The 25782-nt window shown below is 40.0% G+C and overlaps 1 protein-coding gene across 1 annotated transcript; it reads left to right on the plus strand.

Annotated features, from left to right (window-relative positions):
- On the plus strand, window positions 1-25782 carry ZBTB10 (zinc finger and BTB domain containing 10). The gene is made up of 5 exons (XM_039549293.1): window positions 1-1210; window positions 7453-8350; window positions 17546-17719; window positions 19674-19849; window positions 22332-25782. Exons 1-5 carry the CDS (start codon window positions 284-286, stop codon window positions 22635-22637), a joined length of 2481 nt encoding a protein of 826 aa, XP_039405227.1. The 5' UTR covers window positions 1-283; the 3' UTR covers window positions 22638-25782.

The raw sequence follows: 25782 nt of genomic DNA on the forward strand, positions 1-25782 counted from the left end.
GCGGTGCATTGTGGGCAGCCCGTTGTTCATTTGCCACCCGACCCGATCCGGGGCCTGTCGGGACGGAAGCGCCGCCGCCGCTGAGCGATCGAGCGGGATCCATTGTGGGCAGCCCCGCGCCCGCCGCGATCCAGGCCGGACTCGGGGGAGCGGGGAGCGAGCGGCCGGACTTCGCTTCTCTCGGCCGCCGCCCCCGCGCGGCAGCCGGGCGCCTCCTTCCCCCGCCCCGTTCCCGCGGCGGACGGAGCGCTCGGCCGGGCGGGGGGCGCGGGGCGCGCCCGCCATGTTCGCGGAGATAAACCGGCGGACGCTCGCGTTCCGCGGCGGCGGCCTCGTCACCCCCGCGGCGGCCGCCTCGGCGGCGGGGACCGAGGCCTGGGAGCGGCAGGACCCCGAGGCGCTGAACGGGCGCGGGGCGGACGAGGAGGCGGAGCTGGAGGGGCTGGAGGCCGAGGAGCTGGAGGCCACCACCGCCGAGGAGAAGGAGCTGCTGCTGCCTCAGGACGCGGCGTCGCCCCCCGCCGCCGCCGCCGGCCCCATGTTCGCCGAGAGGAACCGCCGGACTCTAGCCTTCCGCGGCGGCGGGGGGCTCCTGGCCGCCCACCCCGCCGCCAACAATGGCTGCGAGGCCGCGGCCTGGCCGCGGAAGCACTTCAATGGGCGGGGGGCGGACGAAGAGATGGAGCTGGAGGGCGCGGAGGGACTGGAGACGGAGGGGCTGCTGGAGGGCAAGGAGCTGGTCCAGGACGGGGGCTCGCTGAGTGACAGCAGCGACGACGAGGAGGACGGCGAAGGGGGCAGCCTGGGGGACGGCAGTGGCGCCGAGGGCGGCAGCTGTAGCAGCAGCCGGCGGTCGGGGGGCGACGGCGGGGATGAGGCGGAGGGCAGCGGCGAGGGGGAGAGCATCCGGCATTTCCCGCTGGCCAGGCCCAAGTCCCTGCTGCAGAAGCTGCACATCTCCTTTCAGGGCTCCTGGCTCAAGGAGTTCCCGTGGCTCTACTACTGCCAGGAGACCGGCCTCATGTCCTGCGCCTGGTGCACCGCGGCCGCCGCCGCCGCCGCGCCCCCCGAGCTGATCATGTCCGGCGCGCCCCTACCCGGGGGGCACGACGAGCTCTGCAAGGGCACCCGCAACTACAAGCGCACCCTGCTCTTGAGGCACCACCTTTCCGCCGAGCATCGCCTCAACGAGCCCGGCAGCGCCGAGCAGGTACGGCACAGCACGGCACGGGACGGGGAGGGGGCGGCGGGGAGGGAGGGGCAATCCCGGCCTCCCCTTTCGCATCGGTGAGGTTTTCATGTGCCCACGTGCATGAACTTCTTTAAATGGCTGCTCGTGGTTGTTGTTGCTCGGCGGGCTGGGCACGCCGCGGTGCTCTCGCTTGCCGTGTCCGGAGCGGGAGACGAGCCCCATCTGGGATTTGGGGTGACTCTCCCTCTGGATGCGGGCAGGCACACAAACGCAGCACGAGCTGTTTTTCGGGGCTGTACTCCGTTCCCGTTATCCGTCCGGCGCTGGCGGCTACCGCTTTCATTAGTTCATCTGTTTATCTCGTGAAGATAAACCGGCGATGTGGGAAAAAAGTTGCGTACGAATCCCAGTGTCACAGCACTGATTTAAATACGCTCGTTACAACTTCCTCCTGCGGTACAGGCGGAGGGAGGCCAGTGTCCGGCCGGCGACCGCTTGTGAAATGGGGACTCGGAGGCGTGAAATTGGAATTGCTCTGCCGTGCTTAGCGGTGTGGCCCCGGTTCACTAATCGGATAACTCTGTGTACTCAAGTTCTTCACGTTGAAATCTTTTTTTCCCCGATTGCGTTACTTTAGATTGAGTTGCTGAGCAAGAAGTCTGCAATCGCTTGGTGTGTGTTTGAGATAAACATGTGGTTTCCTGCAAGCCGTGTTACTATGCCAGCGTCGCTCTAACGCTATAGGAGTAGTGAAACTCATCACGTTCCCCGCTGAACTTCAAATCACTGTGTTTCTTGGCTGCTTTCACGAATGAGGCAGGGCTTGCCCTAGAATATATGGGGATGGAAAGCCCCTAAAGAATACTTGTGTTGAATCTGCAGCCTTCTGCAGCCTTTTCTGCTAGGGATGCCTGCGCTACTGAAGTTCGCTCGATCGCCTCGCTGGCGTTCAACTTGCTTGCGGGTATTAGCTAGTATTGCTTCAGGTTAGGCTAGTCCTTGAATTGTTAGGCTGTTAGCCGGAATTAATTGATCAGTCACTCAGTTTTTCTGAATTTAGAATTCAGTTTTAATTAAAACACCCACCTTGGCTGGATAGCTTTATTTGGAGTCTGAAATACAATGCGATAGTTGGATTGAGGTTATTGCTTGAGCACTCTTAAGGAGCTCAGGGTACCTTGGACAAGAGCTGCTAGTCAAATGTTCGAGCAGGATATCAGGATTACAGGATGACTGATAAAACGTTAGGTGAACGATAGTTTTCTTAGAACTACTTGGAAAATGTATGCAAGTTTTATGTGAAGCTATTACAGGACTGGAAGGGAAACCTTATGGTGCACAAAATACTGGTTATCCAAAATATTAGTTTTGGATTTACAAATGCAACATTCACCTTCAAGATGATTAATACTACCTTTTCAGTGAGTGTAGTTTTATAGCAGCTACTGTTACAGATGTTTCATGGTAGTAGGTCGTCTTACTAGTTTTCTCCAGTCTTCTGGGGTTTGCTATTCACTCTGCAGTGTTTCAGCCAAATTTGCTTTCAATTAGTTGTTTCTAATTAAGAAACTTTCATTCTTAGTTTCTGTTACCTCTTCATATCTTTGAAAATGTTCCACTTTTGCATAATGCTATTGCAGCATATTCTTTACCGTCTTGTTGCTTAGTTTCCAACTTTGAGTTGTGAATGCTTACTCTGTAGAAGTTATGTTCTGTCACTGTGTAGCCTCCTGTGTTGGTGGATGCTGCTAATCCCTGCCACACTTGGAAGCTTCTCACTCTGTTTTACCTGTATTTAAATAAAAGCTATTCCAAGCATTTTTCCCTACTCAGTTTATTTTTGTTTTCTTTCTGTCCACTTATCCTCCGTCTTTTGTAAAACTGTTAAATACCGGGAGGGTGGAAGGGAGGACAGAATATTGGCTTGTTATCACAGTAGCCTACAAGTTAATGTAAGTATGTATTTGAAGAATGTAAGTGTTTATTTGAAGACCTTTCATTGTCATGGGAATATTTGTAAAAAATGAATCTCTGCTTTTATACCACTGATAGTTTAAGAGAAAATTGTAGTAACTGTAATAATAAATGAAACAGTAGGATAGATGAGTCAGTGGTTCTTCTGCACCGTATTAAAGATAAGGTTGGGACAAAGGTAGCTGTACAGAGATTGGGTTTTTTTCAAGTGGAAAACATTGCTTTGTGCATCCCTCTGCAATTAGATTTCCATTAAAAACTTCTCACAAGTTTGCAGTTTTTCAGGAGTCAGTGTAGTTTTCTTTGTGGTGTACTTTCATGTTACAGCTGCTTTATCAAAAACCTGATTAAGAATCTCTGTTTTCTTTCCCTTCTATGTTTAATTTCCGTATCCTTTCATACTCTTAATGGCACTTGAATTTCTTTTGATACATATGTTTAAATTAATACCAAAACAATAGCTCTATTTTTTTCTTAATGCTGTGATACCAGATACTTGGAACAACAGTAGGTAATTTGTACCCTGACCGTATTTCCAACATACATAATGAGGCAGCAAAGCCGTTTAGATTTAATGAAACTTGGGAGAGATCTTTCAGCCTTTTTGTTGGAGACAGCACACATGTATTATGGACTTGACAAGCCTCAACTGCGGGGCATGTTTAGCAGCTGCTAATAAACATATGGCACAGTGCCACCACTCAAGTGCAGAAAGGAAATTGTAGGTGTTAAGACAGTAAAGCAGTGGAAATTTCTATAGGTCTGTTGGATATTACACTCATGAAGAAATGAGTGATGATTTTGGTTTATTTTTGGGATACATTTAATTTGGAATGCCAAAATACATCACAAGTGGTTGCAGCTGCTGTAATTCAAGGGTATTGAGCTGTCAGCCGATGCTTCTTTCTAAGAGCAAAGCCTTGAATATTTTTCTATTCTAGTTTTTAAAATAATTTTTCTCCATATTAAAGCTTAAGGAAATCTATCATCAACTTGAAACTACCTTTGTTTTTTGTAGTAAACAGACTATTGTGTTGCAAGAATCTTAAGAAATGGATGTTTACTGGGAAATCGTGGGAAAATATTTTAATTCTTTGATGAATGTGGGTCCATAAGATGCAGATTTATTGGCTGCTGGGGGTTCCTCCTCTCAAACCATCATCTTAAAACATTTTCTCTCTGGACATAATTTAAAGCGAAGCTTTGGAAATACTGCCAGAAAAGCTTTCTCCAGCCTAACAGGCATGTTGGTTTAAGGCAGAAGCTCTCCAAAAGGAGGAAGGCCTTTGATGTGTTATTTTTTCCATGCGAACTGGAATTGTTTGCATTATGTGAGCAGTGATGAATGGAAGTCATGCTTCAGATGTAAGAGTTACATTACAGTGTTCTAAGTTAACTTCTTGACTTACTCTTAGCAGAGCAAAGAAGTTGAGGAGGACATCAGGCCTCGGAGTAAAGACTATCACTTACTGTATTTTCCTGTAGTGTTTTTACTAAACCTCAAACTACTCAATTTGATATTAGGCAATGAATGAAACAATTTGAAATTGCTGAGTTGTCTGTGAGCAATGCTGTGTGTGTACAATGACAGTGGAGCATCGTGTGCAGCTGATGGGACCATATTTTGGGAACATTTTGCTCTGTAGCTGCACAGATTAAGAAGCTACTGGTAGCTTACTTTGTTAGAAGATCCAATTAATCTGGGGGCACAGGGAACTGCTGTAGAGCAAGATGTGGTAGTGGAGAATTAAAAAATGTGGCATAACTACTTTTCATATACATGCAGCTGAGATGGAATCTGTGGTTATATTGGTTTGGGTTTTCTTTTAATTCTTCCTGCCCTCACTGTTCTTCCTCCCAGGGACAGAGTATGCTGATGGAACAGTAGGAGAAAGAAAACTTAACAAACTAAATGTCTAGTAGCAGTTTTTGATCATCTGTTTCTGCTCCTGTTTGCTTTTGGGCAAGTTTAATTAATGAATTATACATATAAAACAGTAATTTATCTTTTTGTGTATGCAGAAAAGTCTAACTATTTGAAACTGAGCACAATGTTAGTTTCCTTGAGCTTGTCCTGTTCTCAGGAAACAAAAGCCCCTCACTGTAAATATCAATTTATTTATGGTCCCAGCTTGATTGGGTACTTATACTTGCTCAGTTAAAATGTGCTCTGTCTCTATTATTTAATCAGACATTTGTCAAAAGAAAAGAACTGCTGCAGGTTGTTTTTTAAATTTTATGCAGTGTTTAATGTGCTCTCAAGAATGAAATTGGCAGCTATCATAGCATCTACCTAACATTTACTGTGTGAGGTGCAAGTCACTGATGATTGACGAGTGTGACAACACTTTAGGGTACCATAATTTTCATCTTAATCTGATCCAGTGTCAGTAATTGGTGTTTTGAAACTATGCAGTGCTCCATAGCTGAAGTGACAGGAAGCTAGTCCAGAACCCAAATCTGCTGAGAATTTAGAGTGACAGACTTAGCTGTCCCACATTTGGGGCAAACTGTTTCACAACCTTAATCTGAGGGAGTACTTGGGGTGTGTCAGAAAGTACACAGAAAAAATTAAGATGAGGTTGGGCAAAGATCTATTGCTTGTTTTCACATAAAAGCCTAATTGCTTTTATTTCTTCCTCTTCAATGAAGTGTTTTTCTGAGAAGGGTAGAGATTCAGAAGCAACTTGAATGTGACAGCAAACCGAAATTTCTCTGCAGGAGATACTGAAATGGCACAGTTTCTCTTTTGGTTATACCGGGCCTTATTTGCTGCTTATAGATGTAAATACCGTTTTAGATGTAGATACAGCCTCAGTTGTCATTCCAGTGGGGTTGTAAATTGAGGTGAGGTGATTTAATCCACTAATTTCTGTGTGGTGGAAAGTGACTTTTTTAATCTATGTAGCTGGTTTCTGCCGTAGTCTCAAATTAAGGGTAGTACTTTCCTGCAATGTGTATTTTAGTCCCAGCATAGATTATGGGCTCATGACAGTGCTAACATTACCTTTTTAATACTGATTTTGATGTATAATGTTGAGGCAGGTGAGCTTTAACAACACCTCCAGCTCCCTAATCAGTGAGGTGTTTTAGATTATGAGAGAAGAAAATAATGATTTGGCTTGGAGCTATCCAGTTTTGCTAGGGAAGAAGAGAGAATCTTGGAGATGTAGTATGAAACAGACTGTCTTTGTTGCTGCTCTTGATGGCAGCATATGTCAACCCCATATAAGTATGGTCTCAAATACGCCAGTCTGTGTTTTCTGCTTTCTCCTAGCTGCTGCCATCATTATCCTAGCTGCTGAATCATCATTATCTAAACATGAGTTAGAAGTCTTCTATGTGCTCCAAAATCCAGTTCAGATCTCTTGACCTCTCCCTGACTGAACTAATCTTTAATAATGAATTATTTCTTGGTGTTGGATTGTATGAAAAGATCAGGTTTTAGCAAAATTCTGAAGCCATGTTTGAGATCCCATTGTAAAAAGGTGGTGTGTGTGTGATAAGTATGTGCCAGCGTTGCTACTGGAAAGTTTGTGAGGCTTATTTCAAGAAAGTCTTAGTTAGGTATTGTAATGGAAGCTTATGTCGAGGGTTTTTTTGTTATCTGCAGTATTTTGCCTGCTTGTCATGTGATACACTGTTTAATCCTAAACCTGCTACAGTTAAAAAACAAAGGATAAACGCTTAACTTGTAAAACTAGAAGAAATATCTTTGCTGTTATATCTACTTTAGAAATATGTTTCCTTTAAAACATTCAGGACAGATTGGGACATACAGGCCTAATCTATGTATTCGTATTTCAGCATGAAGAAAATGCTGAATCACGTATCAGGATTCTGCTTAATTGTTTAAGTGGAGATTTCTGGAGAAGAACAAGGGGTTGGATATGTAAGAATCATCTAGTTAAATCTTTGGAAAGAGAGACTCCTGAATCTTTAATGTGTGTGGGTTAGGAATAACAAGCACTTCACACTCAACTGTGTATTTACTTACTTTTGGCTGAAATTTCCCTTCCTTTGCCCTGAAGGCAAATCTTCTAGTTCTGTTTGAAACAAACTTGGGGGTGGAAGGTGCAGAATGAGAGCATGGTTTTTAGTTTTCAGAAATATCTTGTTAATTATATATTCCTGTCTGCCTTTGTAACCAAGAACATAAATAACAAAAAAATAGTTTGATTAAAATTGTCTCCTTTCGTTTATTTTCATATCCTTATTACAGTCCTGAAGAATTAAGGACAGTATTCATTAAGAGCTAATTATGTTTGTGGGTTTTTTAATTGCAGGAGGCAGAGTTACCATCAGAACTGAATAATGAAGGATACTGTGATTTTAACAGCAGGCCAAATGAGAACTCTTACTGCTATCAGCTCCTGCAAGAGCTCAACGAGCAGAGGAAGAAAGGCATTCTTTGCGATGTTAATATTGTGGTGAGTGGGAGGGTCTTCAGAGCTCACAAGAACATCCTGGTTGCAGGCAGCCGCTTCTTTAAGACTCTGTATTGCTTTACAAACAAAGAAAGCCGTAACCAAACCACTGTTACCTATTTAGATGTTGTTGCTGTTCAAGGTTTTTCTGTCATCTTGGACTTCTTATATTCTGGTAACCTCGTGCTTACGAGCCAAAACGCCATTGAAGTGATGTCGGTGGCCAGCTACCTTCAGATGACGGAGGTTGTCCAGTCCTGCCGCAACTTCATTAAAGATGCCTTAAACATAAGTATAAAATCGGAAGCTCCAGAGACTGTTGTAGTGGATTACAACAGAAGATCTGTTAGTAGGGATGGTTTATCTCCAAGGGATCAAAAAGTTGCCAGCTTCTGGGCAACACGAAACCTTACCAACTTGGCAAGTAGCATAAAAACTGAGAATGATCCCTACCCTATTGATGAGGGCCAAATGGAAAGCTACCAAATGAATGACTGCAGTTGGGTCCAGGACAGCTCACCTGAAATGGCTGAAAATGAATCTCAAGGTGAGGGAAAAGTTTTCGTGTGGAATGACATGGGTGCACAGGGACAATCAGTTCAAGAACCTGGAAAAGCAAGAAGGAAAAACCAAACTGCAAAGAGATTTATTTATAATATACCACCTAATACAGAAGAGAACTCTGAAGATTGCTCAGTGTTGCAACCATCAGTCCCATATCCAGAAGAAGATTTGTCATTTATTAAAGAAGAAGCAGGTAAATATTGCTTAATGACAGTTATGTCATTTGAAAATTAAAGTATTGAATGAAGTACCTGACTTTGTAACTTTTGTAAAGGTATGTTGGATTGGATTAGTAAAGTCAGCACACCGTTCAGGTTACTAAATCGGTAATCTGATTCTCTGCCTTGGGGCACAGCAGCGGATCATCAGCTAGAGCAGAGAATGGCTGTGCCATACAGTATGTAATGTGCTGTTTGCATTTGACACTTGAAATGGGGATCCTTAGCAGCTGGTAGAAGCTACAGTTCTTACATTTGTACTTAATCTGTGGCAACTATTCGGCACAAAATCAAGGACTGATAACTGGTGGCTAGTGTTAGCTGATTGTACAGACAGCAAGGGCCTTTGTAATTTCCTTCCCTCCACTAGCAAAAGATCTTTCTGGTAATCTTCACCTGAGTCACCCAGAAACATTCTGCTGATTCTTATTGTTGGGATATGTGGGAAGCTACAAGATAGAGTAATCCTGGCTACTATAATAGAAACACTTACAACAGGTTTGTGAAACATTAGCAAGAGATGCCACAATACTGGACATATACTAGAAGGGAATATATTTTTGTTTAACTATGCTTTAAACAAATCCTGAGAGTGATAGAATTAATAGGATTTTTTTTCCTTAAGGATACATGGTTAATGTAAATGGTAGAATAAGATTAAATATCTGTTTGCTAAACAAATACAGTCACACAAAGAATTATAAGCAGCAGAATGTTCATAGTGTAATTGTCATTTGGGGCAATGTAATTAAGTTCAGTTTTTTATTTTTTGAATTATTATGCTGTATGAATAGCTGATGTATCCATTTGAAGTCGTGTCATTTACCTGCCTCACTTTTTGATGAATTAATAGTTTTGAAAACTTACTGCAATGTAGGAGCCAAATTAGGGGTGGACTTGAGGTACAGCGGAACAACGTTCTTTAGATGCGTCTTGTTTCTAAAGCAGTTTAAAATGTATGCATGCTTCAAACACCAAGGAACTGTGGGTGTCCTGTCTCCTCCAGGGGCCTTGCTCTGCTCCTGCCTGCAGGGCTGGGGACACAGGCGAGCAGTGGTCCCACAGGGGGCATGTGGGGACTCATGGCTGTGCTGTGCGGTGCCAGTGGTGCCTGGGCACCGCAGTGACATGTGCCAGTGCAGAGCTGTGCAGGCTGGGACTGGAGATGTGTTTCTCCAGTACAAGAGACCTTCATGTGCTTAGTGAGTAGTGTGGCACAACAGCGCAGCTCTGGAGGAGCAGCTGTACTGAGGAGCACTTCTGCAAATGCTTCAGGGGCGTTACTTATCTCTGGTCTTCATCTCTGAACTCTGGGTAGGTCTGCTTTAGCTTTACTTGGGAGTGTGTGCTTCTGAAGTGAATTTCCTGTACTTCTCTTACTGGCTAAGCTTTGTTAGACTGCCCAGGATTCCTTCTGGCTGAACTGACAATAGAGACTGTGTTTCAGGAACATGCCAGTTGCTAATAGGCCTCAGGTCCACAGCACCAGGTTAGATCTAGCCTAAGTAAAGCATGTGGATGGTGGGGGATGTTGAGTCCTCAGCACCCACACAAAAATTTTGCCTGTGCTGGGCTACACTACTTGCTCTAGTTGCAGTGCCGTGAAAAAGGACCCAACAGAAGGTCTGGAGCAAGAGCTGAGGAAATGTGTATTAGCTGCACAAATACCAAATTTCTGACACAATTTAGCATGTGATTTCTGTTGATGATTTATATGGGGTAAATATTCAATACTCTTTTACTGATGGAAATACAGAGACTGTGTCTACTGTACGATGGCACCAACAACAGATATAAATACTTGTTTGGATGCTGTGGAATTTTGTACATATGCTGTGAAGATTTCTTGGAGAAATAATGGAGGACATGGATAGTGCAGTATGTTTAGTCCTTGTTCCTTTTTTTTTTTTTTTTTAACAGAAGCACCAGTGTTTCCAGTAACTTGTTATGGTAAAGAATTAGATTACAAAATACATCCATATAGCATCTTGATGAAAAGAACTATATTGGAGACAGAGCATACTGAATATGTGTTGTGGTGTCTGTCAAAAACCATTGAAAGCTCTGTGACTGCAGACTGAAGTTTATTTTATTGAGTCTAAAATACTAGTCACCTAGTAATCTCCTTGGTATTTTCAGAGCACAGCATATATGTTCCCAAGTACATAAGTACATTTTCTGCCAGTGTTAGAAGTCTTTTGGAAGCCATATCTAGTATTTTTGTAATAATACCTTTACTAAGTTCTTGCATGCCTGCATATTGTTTGAAACAAGAAGAGCGACTGAAGTAGGGCTTGGTATAGCTTACTTTTCAGCCACAGTCTGTGCTTCACCTTTAGGTATTCTTTCTCTTCTACTTGTGGCTCTTTTGCTTTGCTCTGTGGATAGATTCCACTGTTAAACACTGTTCTTTTAACTGCTCCCTCTATGCCAAAGAAAGGGTGGAAGAGGAAGGAGTGGAGAGTTGGAAGAATGTCAAGAATGAGTTGTAGAGTAACCTGCAGGTTATACAGTAACTTTCTAGTTTTGGATTAAATTTCTTATGGGGATGAAAAGCTACCAAAAATAATAGGCACTGAGCGGTAAAAATGGATAAGAAAATGTCATCTGGAATAGATATAAGACAATTCTATAAGAAGAAAAATAAAGAATAGTAGATTCTTATGTTCAGAGCTAAGGAGCATGCTGTCCCATTGGTTGCTAAAAGGGAAACAACGACCTTCTACTGTTGTGCTTTGTCATGTTCTGATGGGGATAACATCAGTGGTTATGAGCTGTCAGTTACATGCAGAGTGAGTTTCTGTGCCCTTGATTTAGGTTTGGGTTGGTCTGATGCTTTTGTGATGGGAAATAAATACTGTAGATATATGGAAGAGAAGCCTATTTCAGAACACTCTTCTCACTACAAAAATTTATCCCTGAAGCCACTCTTCAAATTCTATAGTAAATGAATTTTCCAGCTGGTTACCAGCAGTAAGCAGCAGTCCAGTTACCAGCTAGGTAAGTATTAGATAATAAACAGTAAGAGCTTTCTGAAGCATCTGCTACCCCTCTTGTTCCAGTAAAGCAAATATGTTAAACTGCTCCTTGCTGAATGTGAGTCTTTCTACATGTATCCATAAGGATATCAGCTGCTTCATCTTCCTCTCACCCTGTGTTGCCAGTTAGTTTATATTTAACACCTTCCCTGTAAAAGTAGCACTTTGGTGAGCTTTAAAAAAGCTCCATAAAGTTAGGATGGTTTTGAAATTTCTTGTACTGTCTTACATTTATATTTACTTACATTTTACTTAAGCTTTCAAGACGTCTCCAGTTTTAGCTGTATTAAAGTAACTGTTTATCTAAAACACTGAATGTTACCACCTATCACAGTATTTTCCCCCCTAGCTGATAATCTGCTAAAAAGTCTTTACTATTTACAGCCATCATGCATCCTACAAATTAACCATTTACCATGGTGAAAATAACCATGCTTTCAGTCAGCATCTCACAGTGTTATAGTGAGTTATAAAAGTTCATAAAAGCTCAGTGAACGTAATTCATCATATTCTTAATGTCTGTTCACAGGGTTGTTTTGTCAATTTTCATCACTTCTTGGATATGTCTTTCATCTGGGCCTGTTTTTTTTTTCTTTTTTTATACAAGTGTCCTATCCTCAGACTTCAGAACACAGCTGTGAGGTGTTGCTTATGCTTTCTGGAACTGACCGTGTTGATTTTTGCAGAGACTTGCATGCAATATCCCAATAGCTTTATGAAGCTACAAGTGTATAATTTGTTATTGTGATTTTCAGGCTGGATAATGCTGTCATGTACATGTGGTGGGGATGGGGAAAAGGACAAGAAGTGCAAGATTAAAACAGCCCTTGGTGAAACAAGAGGGTTCCTGACTGATTTTGTTGGGGTTCTTAAGGAATTTAATTCAGCTTGCTGTAGAAACAACTACTTTTCAGAAGGATACAAACAGCAGCTAAACTTGCTTACAAAAAATGTAGTGCTGGTCACAGCTTCTGTCATGATACAGGGGAGGAGCATAACACAACTTGATTAGGACTTTACAATAAAGACAGGTATCTTTGTATTTGAAGAAATCAAGGTCGATGGACTTATCAGGACGCATATATATATTTCTTGTAGGAATAAGCCCCACTTGACTGTGTAACAAAATAAAAAATAATTGTGTATTTTTCCTGCTTTTCCATGGTACTACAACCCTCAGTCAGATTTTGTTTAGACCTCAAGCTGATACCCTGATTAAAAGATTTAAGTTCCTTGGTGGACCTTTAACCACTTTATTTTCCCCATTCCCTATGTAGTCTGGTATTGAAGATGTCATAGGTTTTTAGAAGTCCTCTGATAACACTGCAACATCTAAGGGTTAGCCTCTTCCTACCTCTCCAAGGGAGGATCCCAAAGACAAGCAGATCCTCACATTCTCCCTACTACTCTAGGCAATGTTTTGTGTATTGCTGTTGTCAATTTGCTTTTTGTTTTCTTTTTTGCGAACGGGTTGGGGAAGAAGGTTTTGTGGTGTCTACAGATCTTCTCTGCCTGAAAATCCTTTTGAGTTCCAGTGCGATGCATTCACTTACTGGAAAAATACCCATCTGAAGTGCTGATTTTTTTCATTTGTGAAATACTGACGATGATGAACATCTAAATAAAAATGGTTCATGAGAACAATTAACACACAAATAAATGGTCTGCATGAGGAAAGTTCCTTATTTTCTTGTGTTTAACTGGTGTAGTTGTTGGATGAGATCAGCAAAATAGCTTTCACTTTCTTGGGACGGGATTTTTCAGGGAAGGTATGATAATCAAGTTGAAAAGCAAGTCAGTAATGTATTTGGCATCAGTTGGTGGTCTTCTGTCAGGGTTAGTTGATGCTAGATCTGACTCCATAGTCAATGCAATATACCACTTTTTCGTGAATGAAAAATAGAAAAATTGAGAGCAATTGGGAGTAATAGAGTATGAGTAAGAGTAAGACTGTGTTGGCGAAATATCTTAAGTATGTCCAAGCCCTCTGTTGCAAGAGGCAGTTGAGCAGTAATGTGCTTCCAGAATAAGCCTTTTCAGAAGAAGCAAGGTTAAAGATGTGAAGAATACTCTGGGAACAAAGGGAGTGCAAGATACTTTCTTTTCCCCCCCCGTCTTAGTGTGTCAGTCTTCGCAGTGCTGTTTCCTCTGTCATGTTACCTAACATAAGCAACAAATCCAGCTCTCTAATAGCAATCCAGATTGTATCAGTAGATTACCACTGCTTTCTTTACAATCCTTGAAAGCTATGGCCTAATCGCTTGTCCTGTCTACTTTCTGTCTTTTTTAATTGATCTGGATGAGCATCAGTGTCAGAAAACGTAGTGAAAAAATACTATTTCTTTTTCTCTTATTTTGGCACTATTTCCAGTGCTAATATATGTAAAGAAAACAGAAGTTAAGTTCACTACAGACAGCTGTATCTAATTAAAGTTTTGTATCTTTTCTTTCCGTGCACCATATGTCTGTGTCCTTTTCTATAAGACCTGTTCAGTGGCTTCTGTCAGTAAACTTCTCATTATTTTCTGTATCATCTCCTACTCAGTAATGTCTCCTTTTCTGCCCCCCAAATCAGCATATTTCTAGTTGTAGAAAAAGAGGGAAACCTGTCAAGCTAGGGGTGTTTCTAGTTTAGACATGTTTTCTCTTTCTGGTGGTGTACCCCTAACTCTTGTCTTCAAAACTGAAAATCATTGTATCTGGCTTCTGGTTATCCTTTTTCCTGAGAACAAATGCAGTAGAACATAAAATGTTTTTGATAGCTTTTGTTAGTGGCATAAGAGCCTACACAACCACTTCATTTTATTTCACACTGTCCTTATCTCTTCTCAAATCAACATAGTGTGAATTTTAGTGCTGATAGTTAATCAGCTTCTTTGAATTCTGTTTTACTTCTTATTATTTTGGCTTTGCTTGTTGCTGACTTCTATTAAAGATCAGATTACTGATAGCCTTTTATCCATGCAGGCTGGAAGAATGGGTAAAGGTTTGAGGATAATTGACATTTGAGTTATTAACTTATGCCTATTAGAAATCAACTGAAGTGTAGAAAGGTAACATTAGATCAGAGAAAAGTTGTGGTCAGATGGCTTGGTCTGGAGACACAGAATATTATTGCTTCTAATTAGCTTCCCCCCCCCCCCCCCCCAAACGATCTGCCTTACCTGTCTATACTTTCCCCGTTTACAACCCACCCCCAGTCTACCAGTACGACTGCATCCATAGTTGCTTCCAGCCTCCTATCAAGGTCATCTGGCTTTAAGTTGACTGGAACAAGTCAGATGATGATTGTCTAGTTTTGCAAGCAGGTTTCAGGGGGCAGTAGCCTGCGTGAGAGGAGAAATGGGAGAAGATATTCTGAGCCCCAGGGCTCTGTAACGTGTTCTGGAAGCATACCTGACTGTGGCTCTATGTCTGGCTGGGGAAGGTAGTAGAGGCTAGGTATTGCACTTCCAGCTTCCAGACAGTGTGTAATTCAAGTCTATCCTGTTTGGATGAGCAATTAAGACACTAAAGATGCCTTTTTCATGGTTTTGTTTTGAACACATTAAATGTGTGCTTAATCTAGAAAGCAGGTTTTCTAGGTCAATGAATTATTCTAGGAATAAGCATTAGGTTTAATTATTATCTACTTAGTCATGTGCTATGCAGAGAGTGAAGTGTGCGTAGCAACCTCTTATCTCTTGTGGTATCTGTGCTGATGTTCTTTCATGTTGTAGTGAGTCTTCCCTTCCAATTGGAGGTTGAAAGATTTAGTAGCTATTACCTAGACTAGATGACAGCTCTTAAATCTGTTTGGCTCTCTGCTGAGTCTTGTGCTAAGATCTAGAACTATGCAGGGGTTTGAGCTCCTAAGTTTTCTCAAACTTAAATACCAGCTGTGTGCATAAGGGTTCCTAGTGAAATTTAATTTGTGTTCTCTTAAATACAGAAGAACTGTCAAAGTGACAGTGTTATAAATGTGTTCAGTTTGGTCCAACTCTTAGTTATGGTCAATCTATAGTGTATGCTTATTCTGAAGGAACCTGTACAATTTTGCCTGTACGCAGCATAGCATTACATCTGTGTACATTAAAGACTTGGTCTACTGATCTTCCAGATGTTCATCCTATAAGGGGGGAAAGTGATTAAAATATTTTATTACTGACTGACCTTTAGCTGTTCAACTACATTCAGCTACAGTTCTAGTGCAGGGACAAAAATCTATAAAGAAAGGATCTAATACTTTAAACATTATAAAAGTAGTTTCATTTTTTTCCTCTGCTAGATCCTGAAGTCTGCTTTAATTTGGAGGCTTTTAGCCTTAAGATCAAGTCATCTTTGCTCTTACCCAGACTGTACAGCACTGCTTCCTCACTAATCCTTTCTTGTGTATTACAGAAAGAAGTCTTCCTCCTCACCTCAAAGGAATGTGTAGTTGGCATGTCTATAGGGTATCTGTGTTCTGTTCCTTGAGCTGTTGAGATGCCATTGCTGGAGTCCATCACTCCAAATTAGTGTAAGGAGTTCTTGCCTCTTTTGGACATAACAGCTATTAGAATCAGTAATTTAAAAAATTTTCCTCACTGCTTTGTTTCTTAAAGGAGAGGGAGATTTATTCCCTTCCCTCTTCTTTCTTTTTGTACCAAAATAGGTAGTTAGATGTGCTAAAATACTGCTATTTCTCTTCATTCACTCAAGCTCTGCTTTTTAAAAGCTCTGATGGAATGCCTAGTTTGGCAGTCATGATCCTGCTTTGCTTGTTGTTTGCCATTGTCTAATGGATAGGATAGAATTATAAGCTTCCTACTTGCTAAGTGATATCCTTTTGAACTGTTGTCTTACGTTGCAGACCAAATCACTGCTGCCAATAGTAATGCTGCCTGAGCAGTAAATGAAACTACTGTGTCTCATGCTGTGAGGATTTGTAATCTGTACTTTTTTTCCAGTAAAACTGCAAGTTGGAAGTGTTTAAATATGCAGCTTGCCACAAGCTGCATGAAATGCCGGTTTAGCCTAAGAGAATTTCCTTTCCCAAAAAAATCCTTAGAATGAACAGTGTAGGGATAAAAATAAGTCTTTGGACTATTAAAATGTATAGTTTCAGGCTTGAAAACAAGAATGCATCTCCTCAAGACTTTTCACAGTGGTGACATTGGGAATCCAGTGTGAGGACCCAACTACCATCTAGAAAAATCGAAGGAAATCTGCCAGTTGCCACTGCAGTTTGTTTATTTAACAGCTGTTTGCCTGTGAGGAAAGTAATGGATTTATGAGTTCATGTTTTCCAACAAACTCCTGTCTTGGGGATTGGGGGGAACATTGATTTGCACTTGCCAGAAGAGTTTTTGCCCAACAAATACGATTCTGTCAAATTCTTAGTGCAGCTTTATTGTGTACTATTTATAGTTCTCTTCTCTGTGCTCTGTAATAGTGATTCCATGTTCACTGATGCAATTCTTACTTGTTATAAAGTATAGAATTAAACAAAGGTCTTTTTGAGGCATTGTTCACTTCTGAATAGTTTTATTTTTTTAAAGAGGAAAAAAGGGTGCAAAGACAACATGAACTGCAGAAGATCTTGTCTTAAGAGCAAATGTAAATATGCGAACTAGTCTTTTAAGCTGTTATATTCCAAGTAATTGTGGTCTTTTGAATTGATGTGGTTATAGAGTAATAGAGATGATTATTCAGAAAAGGATTTAGACATAGCTAAATATAGTAGGATAGACACAGTAGGATACTTTATATAAATAAAGGTGCCTGTGACAGTCTGGGTGAAGTCATTGCATGAAGCAGTTGTAAAGAGAATCCAGTGGAAAACCTTTCAGCCCCCCCTCCTGATGATAGTAAGGGAATACATATCCTTACCATCAAAGTCCCTGTAGTATGAAAAGGGCTTTGAATTTTTCTCAGGATGGGGAGAAGAAATGGTGCTGTGGAGAGTAGTTCAAAGGCCTCATTTCATTGAAATTAGGAATGCAGTTATTTCTTAGTTTTAGTATTGAATACTATGTGAAAAAATACTATAATTGCTGTTTTAAGGTCAGAAAAATTTTTGTCACAGTTTGAAAAGGATATATATTTTGCTAAACAGATTAGATTAGACTGATTAGGACCCAGGAAGCTAAAGTAAGACTGTGTTTTTAATAGCTACTTCAAGTGACTTCAAGTACGGATTGCTGCCGGGTACTTCAAATGACTTCAAGTACGGATTGCTGCCGGGTACTTCAAGTGACTTCAAGTATGGACTGCTACCGGGTACTTCAAGTGATTTTAAGTATGGACTGCTGCCAGAATCTTGGCCAAAAGAAGCTTGGGAAAATGGTAAGTGTATCTGGTGGAGAGTGGGTTCAGTTTTTTCCTCTGATAGGGGTTTTCTATCTTTTGTATCACTGGTTATAATATTTGATTCATTTGTTTAGAGGGTTATGAGGTTATTTATGTAAACATTTAATCTTCTTCCATATCATTTGCCTTTGTGGATCATACTTCCTTGGAGGGAGGAAAAGGAATTCAAATGTATGGAAGAGTAAAAACAGAATGTGATTTATATCAGTTCTTGTTTTGTGATTGAGTGTGAAGATACCTGAGGTCTTTAGTGACCTGATAGCTTCCCCTCCCCGCCCCTTTACTAAGCTAAATGCAGATAAATGGCCCTTGAAATTGAACACTTTGATGGTGAAGATACAGAATTAAATATAATTTTAACAGGAAATCTCAGCACATGTCTTGCTATTAAAAATAAAAATTTCATTGCAATAAATGTTTTTAGTTCACTGCAGCTATAATTAAGCCTTCTTCTGTCAGTTCAAGCAAGCAATTATCTGTAATTATTTTTCTGTCTGAAAACATACTGAAAACACCACCGTATCTAAAACAATTCTTGCTAGTTCCTTAAATACATAAAGTCTTCAGTAAAAAGAAGGTATCAAGTACTGGGTAATAGTAATGCTTACCTCTTTTCTTTAACTTTGAGCTGTTAGTGGGATGTGGCTTATGGTTTGTTTTAAATATTTTGGGGTTTACAGTAGAAGAAATTTGGTTATCAGGAGGTGAAGTTTGCTGGCAGTTAAGAAATTAGAACCTGGGTCTTTGGTCTGCCTGTTCTTAAATCATTAAATTATATATCTTAGAGCCCTGATGTCTGCCTGTGTAGGACTTACTTTATTCCATGTAAGCCATTATGTGACATTATGTTGACATGTAGCTCACATGAGTGCTTTAATATACCAATGTAAACTTGTGAATGTTAGCAAAATGTAACTTCCATGTTATGATGGCTTTTGAAGGTCAAAGGAGGCAACTCTAGATACAGACCTGCAGACATGTGCACACATCTCACAGTTACTTATGTTTTCTTCCTGCCAGCCTGAACATTAGAAACTCTTGCACATAATCACACAGCCTTAGCCAGTGCTTTTTGGATGCTTCTAGATGGTTATGATGATGATCATAAATTCTCACCTGTAATAAGTTGAGTCAATGTGCTCTTATCAAAACTGTCCTTGTGGTGGCCTTTTCCACCTCACAGTATCCTGTGTTGTTCTTTTTCACACAGTAGAAGGCAGCTGTATGAAACCTGTTTTACGTATATCCTTTGAGCAAACTATGTAAAGAATTCTCCTCCATCATAAGGAAGAAGTGAGAAATTGGTACTTCCAGAAATTTTTTCTGCTCTTTTTATTTTTTTACTGTTAGATCAAAGTAGAAAATAGGTAAAGTCTGAACCAGTAACTTCCTTTTTGAGAGTTTCAGAATTTTGCTACCTCTTAGTGTTCTACTCCTTTTATCAATATTTGTTCTCACTTAGTTATACTTTCTTTTTATTGGTTTGTCAAGTCAGACCTTGGCAGAAAGTTCCTGCATGTAATTCTAAATAGAATATTGGGAGAGAAGATTGCGACTGTCTAAATGCTGCAGAGTTAGGGTTTCTAATCCAGAAGAAAGTGTTTTCTGGTATAACTTACCTCTAGAAAAATGGAACATTGGTAAATTGTAGTTAACTTACTCCAGTTCATGAAATAAGACTTCTGGTAAAAATGGTGGTAAAAATGCCTTGGTTACAAGTAGGTATTTTTCTAGTAGAACTGTACATGGAGAACTTACAGCATTTGTGATTTCTGCAGGCAGGCATTGTCCTGATTTGGCTGATGAAAAGTCATCTGTTTTGCTTTATTGTTTCAGCACCTGTTTATTTTTGTGAACCAGGCAGAACATACTGAAATATTTTTTGTGTGTATTTCATCATCTGTTCTCCTGATGGCTTCTTATCTTGCAGGTGATTCCTCTGCTTTAATCATGAACAAGTTGAAGTGTCCACACTGTAATTATGTAGCCAAATACAGAAGAACACTAAAGAGACACTTGCTCATTCACACAGGCGTGAGATCTTTCAGTTGTGACATCTGTGGGAAGCTGTTTACACGAAGAGAGCATGTAAAGAGACATTCCTTGGTAGGTAATCTCAAGTGTTCATGTATATGTATGCACATGTATGAGTGGGGTTTTATAGGGTTTTTCAGGTATTTTGGTAGTTGGAAGAAACTGTTCTCTGATTTGACATAATGCAAATTGTCCCATCTTAATCTGAAATGGATGAAGATAAACATCTCTTTGTGATAACTGTACCTCTTGTTTTCTTAATGGAAAATGCAGTGTCAATGAAGACAGTCATTTCAAGATTGAAAGTGATGTGATAAAGGGATGCAGTGTATATAAGTATTCTGCAGACAATGAAAAGCAGTTTTGGCTTAGCTTTACTGCAGTAAAACAGCACATCTTGGTCTATAATGCTGCATCACCATTTTCTGTGAGGGCACCCTGTTAATTCAGCAATTGCACAGTGTCTTGGGGTAGTTCTGAAATGTTTATTTCACAACTAGACAAAGCTATAGTATAGTATCTGCTTTAAGATTAGGAAAGAATGAAAAATATCTGATATAGAAAGTAAACATCTGTCTGACTTGCATTCTACCAGTATCATAACCAGCAGTTCAGCTAACCCTGTCCTGTGCAAGTTGCATCACTCAGAATTTGACTTGAATACTTGTTTTGCTGAGGATCCAGAGAAAGTATTCTCTGTCTTGGATATTTTGTAGGTACTTTGTATCTAGTCTGTAAGGAAAATAACACTTCATTGTAATATATACTGTATAAATTCCAAGGTGAGTTTTAGGGCAGTAATAAAAGCAAGATCATATGGTGGTGAGAAAGTAATAACACTTCTCCAAGCTGTGATTTTAAAAACCCCCTCATTTTGCAAGACAAGTTTTGTAGATAGAAAAGGTTAGTACATGGAGTGGGGTAAATTCCACTTCTCCAAGGTGCTGCTGCTGGGTTGGGGCAACCCTCAGTATCTCTACAGGCTGCTGGATGAACATGTCAAGAGCAGCTCTGCCAGGAAGGATTGGGGGTGCTGGTGGGTGAGAGGTTGGACATGAGCTGCCAATGTGCTCTCTCATCCTAGAAAGCCAAATGTATCCTGGACTGCATCAAAAGCAGCATGGCCAGCAGGGTGAGGAAGGGCATTCTGCCCCTCATGAGACCCCCCCCACCTGGAGCACTGCATCCAGCTCTGGGGTCCCCAAAACAGGAAGGATATGGAACTGTTGGAGCTACTCCAGAGGAGCGCTTTGAAAAGGACTGGAGGGATGGATCATTTCTCATGTGGAGAAAGGCTGAGAGAATTGGGGCGTTACTGCCTCATTGATGGCCATGTTCCTTGTGGCTCACTAGAGAAAACAGCAACAGTGGGAGTTAGTTGGTCTGCCCGGAAGAGTAGAGTGGGACTTTAGTTTTCTGTCCTGCAGTATCTGACCAGGACTTGTAGCTGAAAGTTTTTTTTCCTCCACAAAAGGAGATGAAGTCAGACAGTGTGAAAATAGTTGTAGAGTGAGCACAGTGCAGTTCTGTGCTTTCACTTAAGTGTCCTTTCCCTGAAGTCAGAACACTTCTTTTTTTCTGGGTTTTTTTTTTTCTTCCCCTCCCTTCCACTTTCAGTTCAACAACTCTCAAACATTCTGCCTTGTGTGAAGTATTATCACAGCGAGTCTAGAGGCTGAGGAAAACACATGTATCAGCTGTACAGATTATACAGCAGAGCTGAAATAACTATTTGTATCTTGACCTAATTTCTTTTTCCCCTCATCTGGGTGGTAATTTCTCTTTTATCTAAAATTGCAACTTTTTCAATGGGACTTCAAATGAGATATTTAAGCACATAATTGTAATCTGTTGTGGGAACACTAGATGGAAGGAGGTCTTCAACTTAATTTTTTCCTAGATAATAATAACTAATATACATGGTTGCTGAATTCAGTTACTTGTACAAACAACATACTTAAAAATTCGAAATCAAAATTCATGGTTAGTCAACAACAGCCTTCTAATTTTACACACAGATTCAAATACAGGACAAAAATTTTACCAAAGGAACCTGGAAAGTTGATGTTGATTTTGATTTTGTTGGGAAGGAGAAATTGTGGAAGAAGAATTTTTCTTTTTGAATTCTTAAATTTAGTAACTCTTGCTTGTTCTTAATATTTCTAGGATGTAAAATTGTAAAAGCAATTTTCTAAACAAGTTGTTATCTTGTGTGCAGTGTAAGGGTTTACGCTGCTCTCATTGCTTCTGAGTCTTGTTCTGTACCCTGAGGAGTCGAGAACTGAACACTCACCTGCGTACAGAACAGGTGACCTGCTGAGCTCCAAGGAGGTCGTTTGGTTGTGGGCAGTAGCTCATGACTGTTGAGGAGTACATATGTAGATCTCCAGTAGTCCTTCCTTATTCTAAACAGTGCTGGGTATCTTTTGGGAAAGTTAAAAGTAGGAATTTTTATATTAATAATTGTTACTGTTATTATTAATAGTTTTCTAGTACTATATGCAAATGTTACCTGATACGCCTATATTCAGCTAGTAAAATTTCTCTTCCACAGGTGCATAAAAAGGATAAAAAGTATAAGTGTATGGTGTGCAAGAAGATTTTCATGCTAGCAGCCAGCGTTGGAATAAGACATGGATCACGACGTTATGGAGTTTGTGTAGACTGTGCAGATAAATCTCAGCCTGGAGGGCAAGAGGGAGCAGACCAGGTGCAGGACACAGATTTCCCTAGGGATGAAGAATACGAAGAAAATGAAGTGGGAGAAGGTGATGAGGAGCTTGGTGATGATGTAGAAGAACAGAATGACCAGTCTCGATGGGATGAAGCTGGGGAAGTTTGTATGCCTTTAGATGACTGACAGAGCATATGACTTCAGGGTGCTGCAAATGGACACTGTATGGATTGACTGTTTGAATTTTTGGACTGAAGGCTTGCGAAATATGGTACAGGCTGGATGGTAGTTATGTTGCTGTGAAAATGTAGGGTCAAAGCCTTATAGCAAAAAAAGGATTATTAATTTTTTTATTATATTTGCACAGGACTGTACAGCATACAACCATTTGGTTGAATTATACAGAGTCCTCACATCTACAGTCAGTTATCAAAAGAAAAATGTATTTTTTATTATTTATAGGCTATAGCTACTTGGGTCCTATTCAGACATAGTAGTAACTGTAATTATGTTACACATTCATGTATCTGTTAACATGAATGAAGAAAATTGCAACTTTGTATGGAAATACAAAGACAGCTTTCCCAAATCCACTCGTACTTTTGTCAGTGAGTCAGTGAAGCTAATTTGGGCTAGTGGCTCTTGTTTTCCACAAGCATGTCTTTGCCATACAAAACTTACCTCTCCCGTAATCTGATAGGTGAAAGCCAATCATTTAAATATGTGTCACAGATATTGCCAACACCATATTGAAATTTGGGTTGAAAACTTTTGGCTCTGTGCTGGCAGGTGCTATGGGTGATAAGCACTGGAGAAGTTGTTAATGGCATTAATTTAGTGTCTGTTTTTAAAGAAGGTTGTTGTTGATTCATCAGTTTCAAAATGATAATGCAGAAGAAATGACCAGTAATGAAAATAATAGACTGATCAGAGCATGGGTAACTCTTGTGCCACTTAATCAAAAGAGACAGTCATTCTAAAAGGTATCTGATGTAATAATGTTTCTTCCCTCTTCTAAGGCCCCCCTTCTCTCAAAATTTTTTGGTTTCCCTGGTGTATACCTCAGTCCCACAGAATAAAAATACAAGGAATGGAGAAAGTGTCATATTAAAACAACTTTTTGGTCTATAATTTCTTACTTGTCCATTTTTTGGCTTGTTTATGTGATATGAATTGGACACTAGGCTATTGTGCCCATCGTTCATCATTGAACACAAACTTTTTTTTATTCTTTTGTACTTCATGGGTTATTGTTAGTATTTAATGTAAACAAATTACATTTAACTTGCTCATTTGCTGGAATTTTTTTAAAGAAAAACAAAAAATCCAAAGCAAAATAATGCTCTTTGAGTTGTCTACTTTTCAGGAGGATATGCTCCTATGCTCTTTGTTTCAGATTTTCTAGGAGGCATTGAAACTTGAATTTTCGTAGCCACCTGGATTTTTTTTTTCCTAAGCTTGTAATATTGTACCAATGATTTCAGGCCCCTTTCATAGGGAGGGGAGGGCATTACACCTTCACCTTAAACTCCTCTGTGTTGTTTAGCCTAAGGCAAGTGAATTCAGGCAATCATTGGAACAGTAAGTCTGATGTACTGTTATGTCACAGTGAGTAAATATGCAGAGCATTTGTCATGACACATAGCTAGGCCAGTGTGACAGTACTGTATAAAAAACAATTGAGGGTCACCATATTTTTCAACTTTGTTTAATTTTAAAATGAGTATATTTTTTCCTATTTTATATCAGGTAACTAAATTATGGTAGTTGTGTGGATAACTTTGAATTATGCTTTGATGGACAGAATCTTACTGGTGCTCCATCTGATCAAAGTTGGTATGTATTTAAAGAGACAAGCTTTACTGTTGTCCATAGAACAGTAACATAATGTTAAGACATTGTTTTTGCTGATTGAAACTGAGATGATAAGTTTGAACTACAGTTATATGGGAATTAAAATGCTTTTTTTTAATCATCCACTTGTTTCATTGGTAGTTTCCACATCATTGTAAACCTGACATGAATAGTTTTTTTGGGGAGGGTGGGGAGGGCGGGATGCCTTTTTTTACACTGAAGAATACATTTTATTCTCATTGTTCTAGACTGAAATGAGTAATGTGTAATTCTGGTGGGGTCCAAAGTAGAAATTAGTTGGGCAAAGATATGAATGAAAAAGTATTTTAAACGTTAAAGTAATGTTCTGCTTTGTGAATATGTAAGTATAGCATAAAGATTTTTCCATCCCATTTATCCCTTTTAAAACCATAGTTTACAATTGGTAGATCTGTCTATATATATAAATATATATATATATATCTGAAATTCACCTAAATCTGCTTTATTAGAATACTGCTCACTTAATGCTTAGAAACTGGACCTGGCTCTACATTCTTAATGTATTTTCCCTTTTTTTTCTTTTTTTTTTTTCCCTTTTGTTTTGTTGGGATTTTTTTCCTCAAGGTATGAACTTATTCTCTTGGAACTGAATCTCCTTTTACTACTTAAATCATTTATGTATATCTGGTAAATTATGACCAAATTTGTTGTTAGACTGCATTACAGTAAATTGAAATATACACTTGGTACACTACAGAATTGTTGTGCTTTTGTTCTGGTTCTATTTGGAAAAGCAGGCTTTAGTAGACATTTGTGTTATTTATAACTATTCAGTTATTATTCACTGGCCTTAATATTCTGTTGCATTGTGACAATCGTAATTTCCTTGGTAAAGTTCAATTGCTTGCTTGTAGAAGTTGCATGTAATTGCCCATGGTAGGTTGGAGAGAGAGGGATGACTGTCTTTAGCAAGTGGTGTGAAATACTTCAGTGAAGGTCCACTGTTCCTGTCTTGGAGAACCATAAGAATTCAGATGCTGTCTGCAGTCTGGCTTTTCTGAGTTGTTTTATTTAGAAGTTATTTTAAATATGTTAGCTTGATTGGGTAGTTCTAAATTAATGAAATGAAATTTCTGAAGAATTAGTTTTTGAGGGACAGCTCAAGTTCTATCACTATTATAAGAACTAGGAAGAGATTTCTCTTCGTGCAAGAAATTCTTTCCCTCAAGAAGTGCTGAAGTTACGCTGTAGTAACACGGCAGTGGATTTTGTCTGTTTTAAGATTTTTTTTTTCCTTTTTTAAAAGACGACTAATGCCCTTAAAATGTTGTTTTTATCAAATGAAAAGACACCCAGTCTTTCCTTCTGTCCTCTGATGAAATAATTCTCAAACCAAATGTCTGCGATTTGTGTATTTAGGCAATGCCACACAAGTAGTTTTATGAAAAGAATCATGTCTGTTATTAAAACAAATGAAGTTTGTCTGATGTTGAGA

This window comes from Corvus cornix, chromosome 2, assembly GCF_000738735.6.
Source record: "Corvus cornix cornix isolate S_Up_H32 chromosome 2, ASM73873v5, whole genome shotgun sequence".
NCBI classification, from domain to species: Eukaryota; Metazoa; Chordata; class Aves; order Passeriformes; family Corvidae; genus Corvus; species Corvus cornix.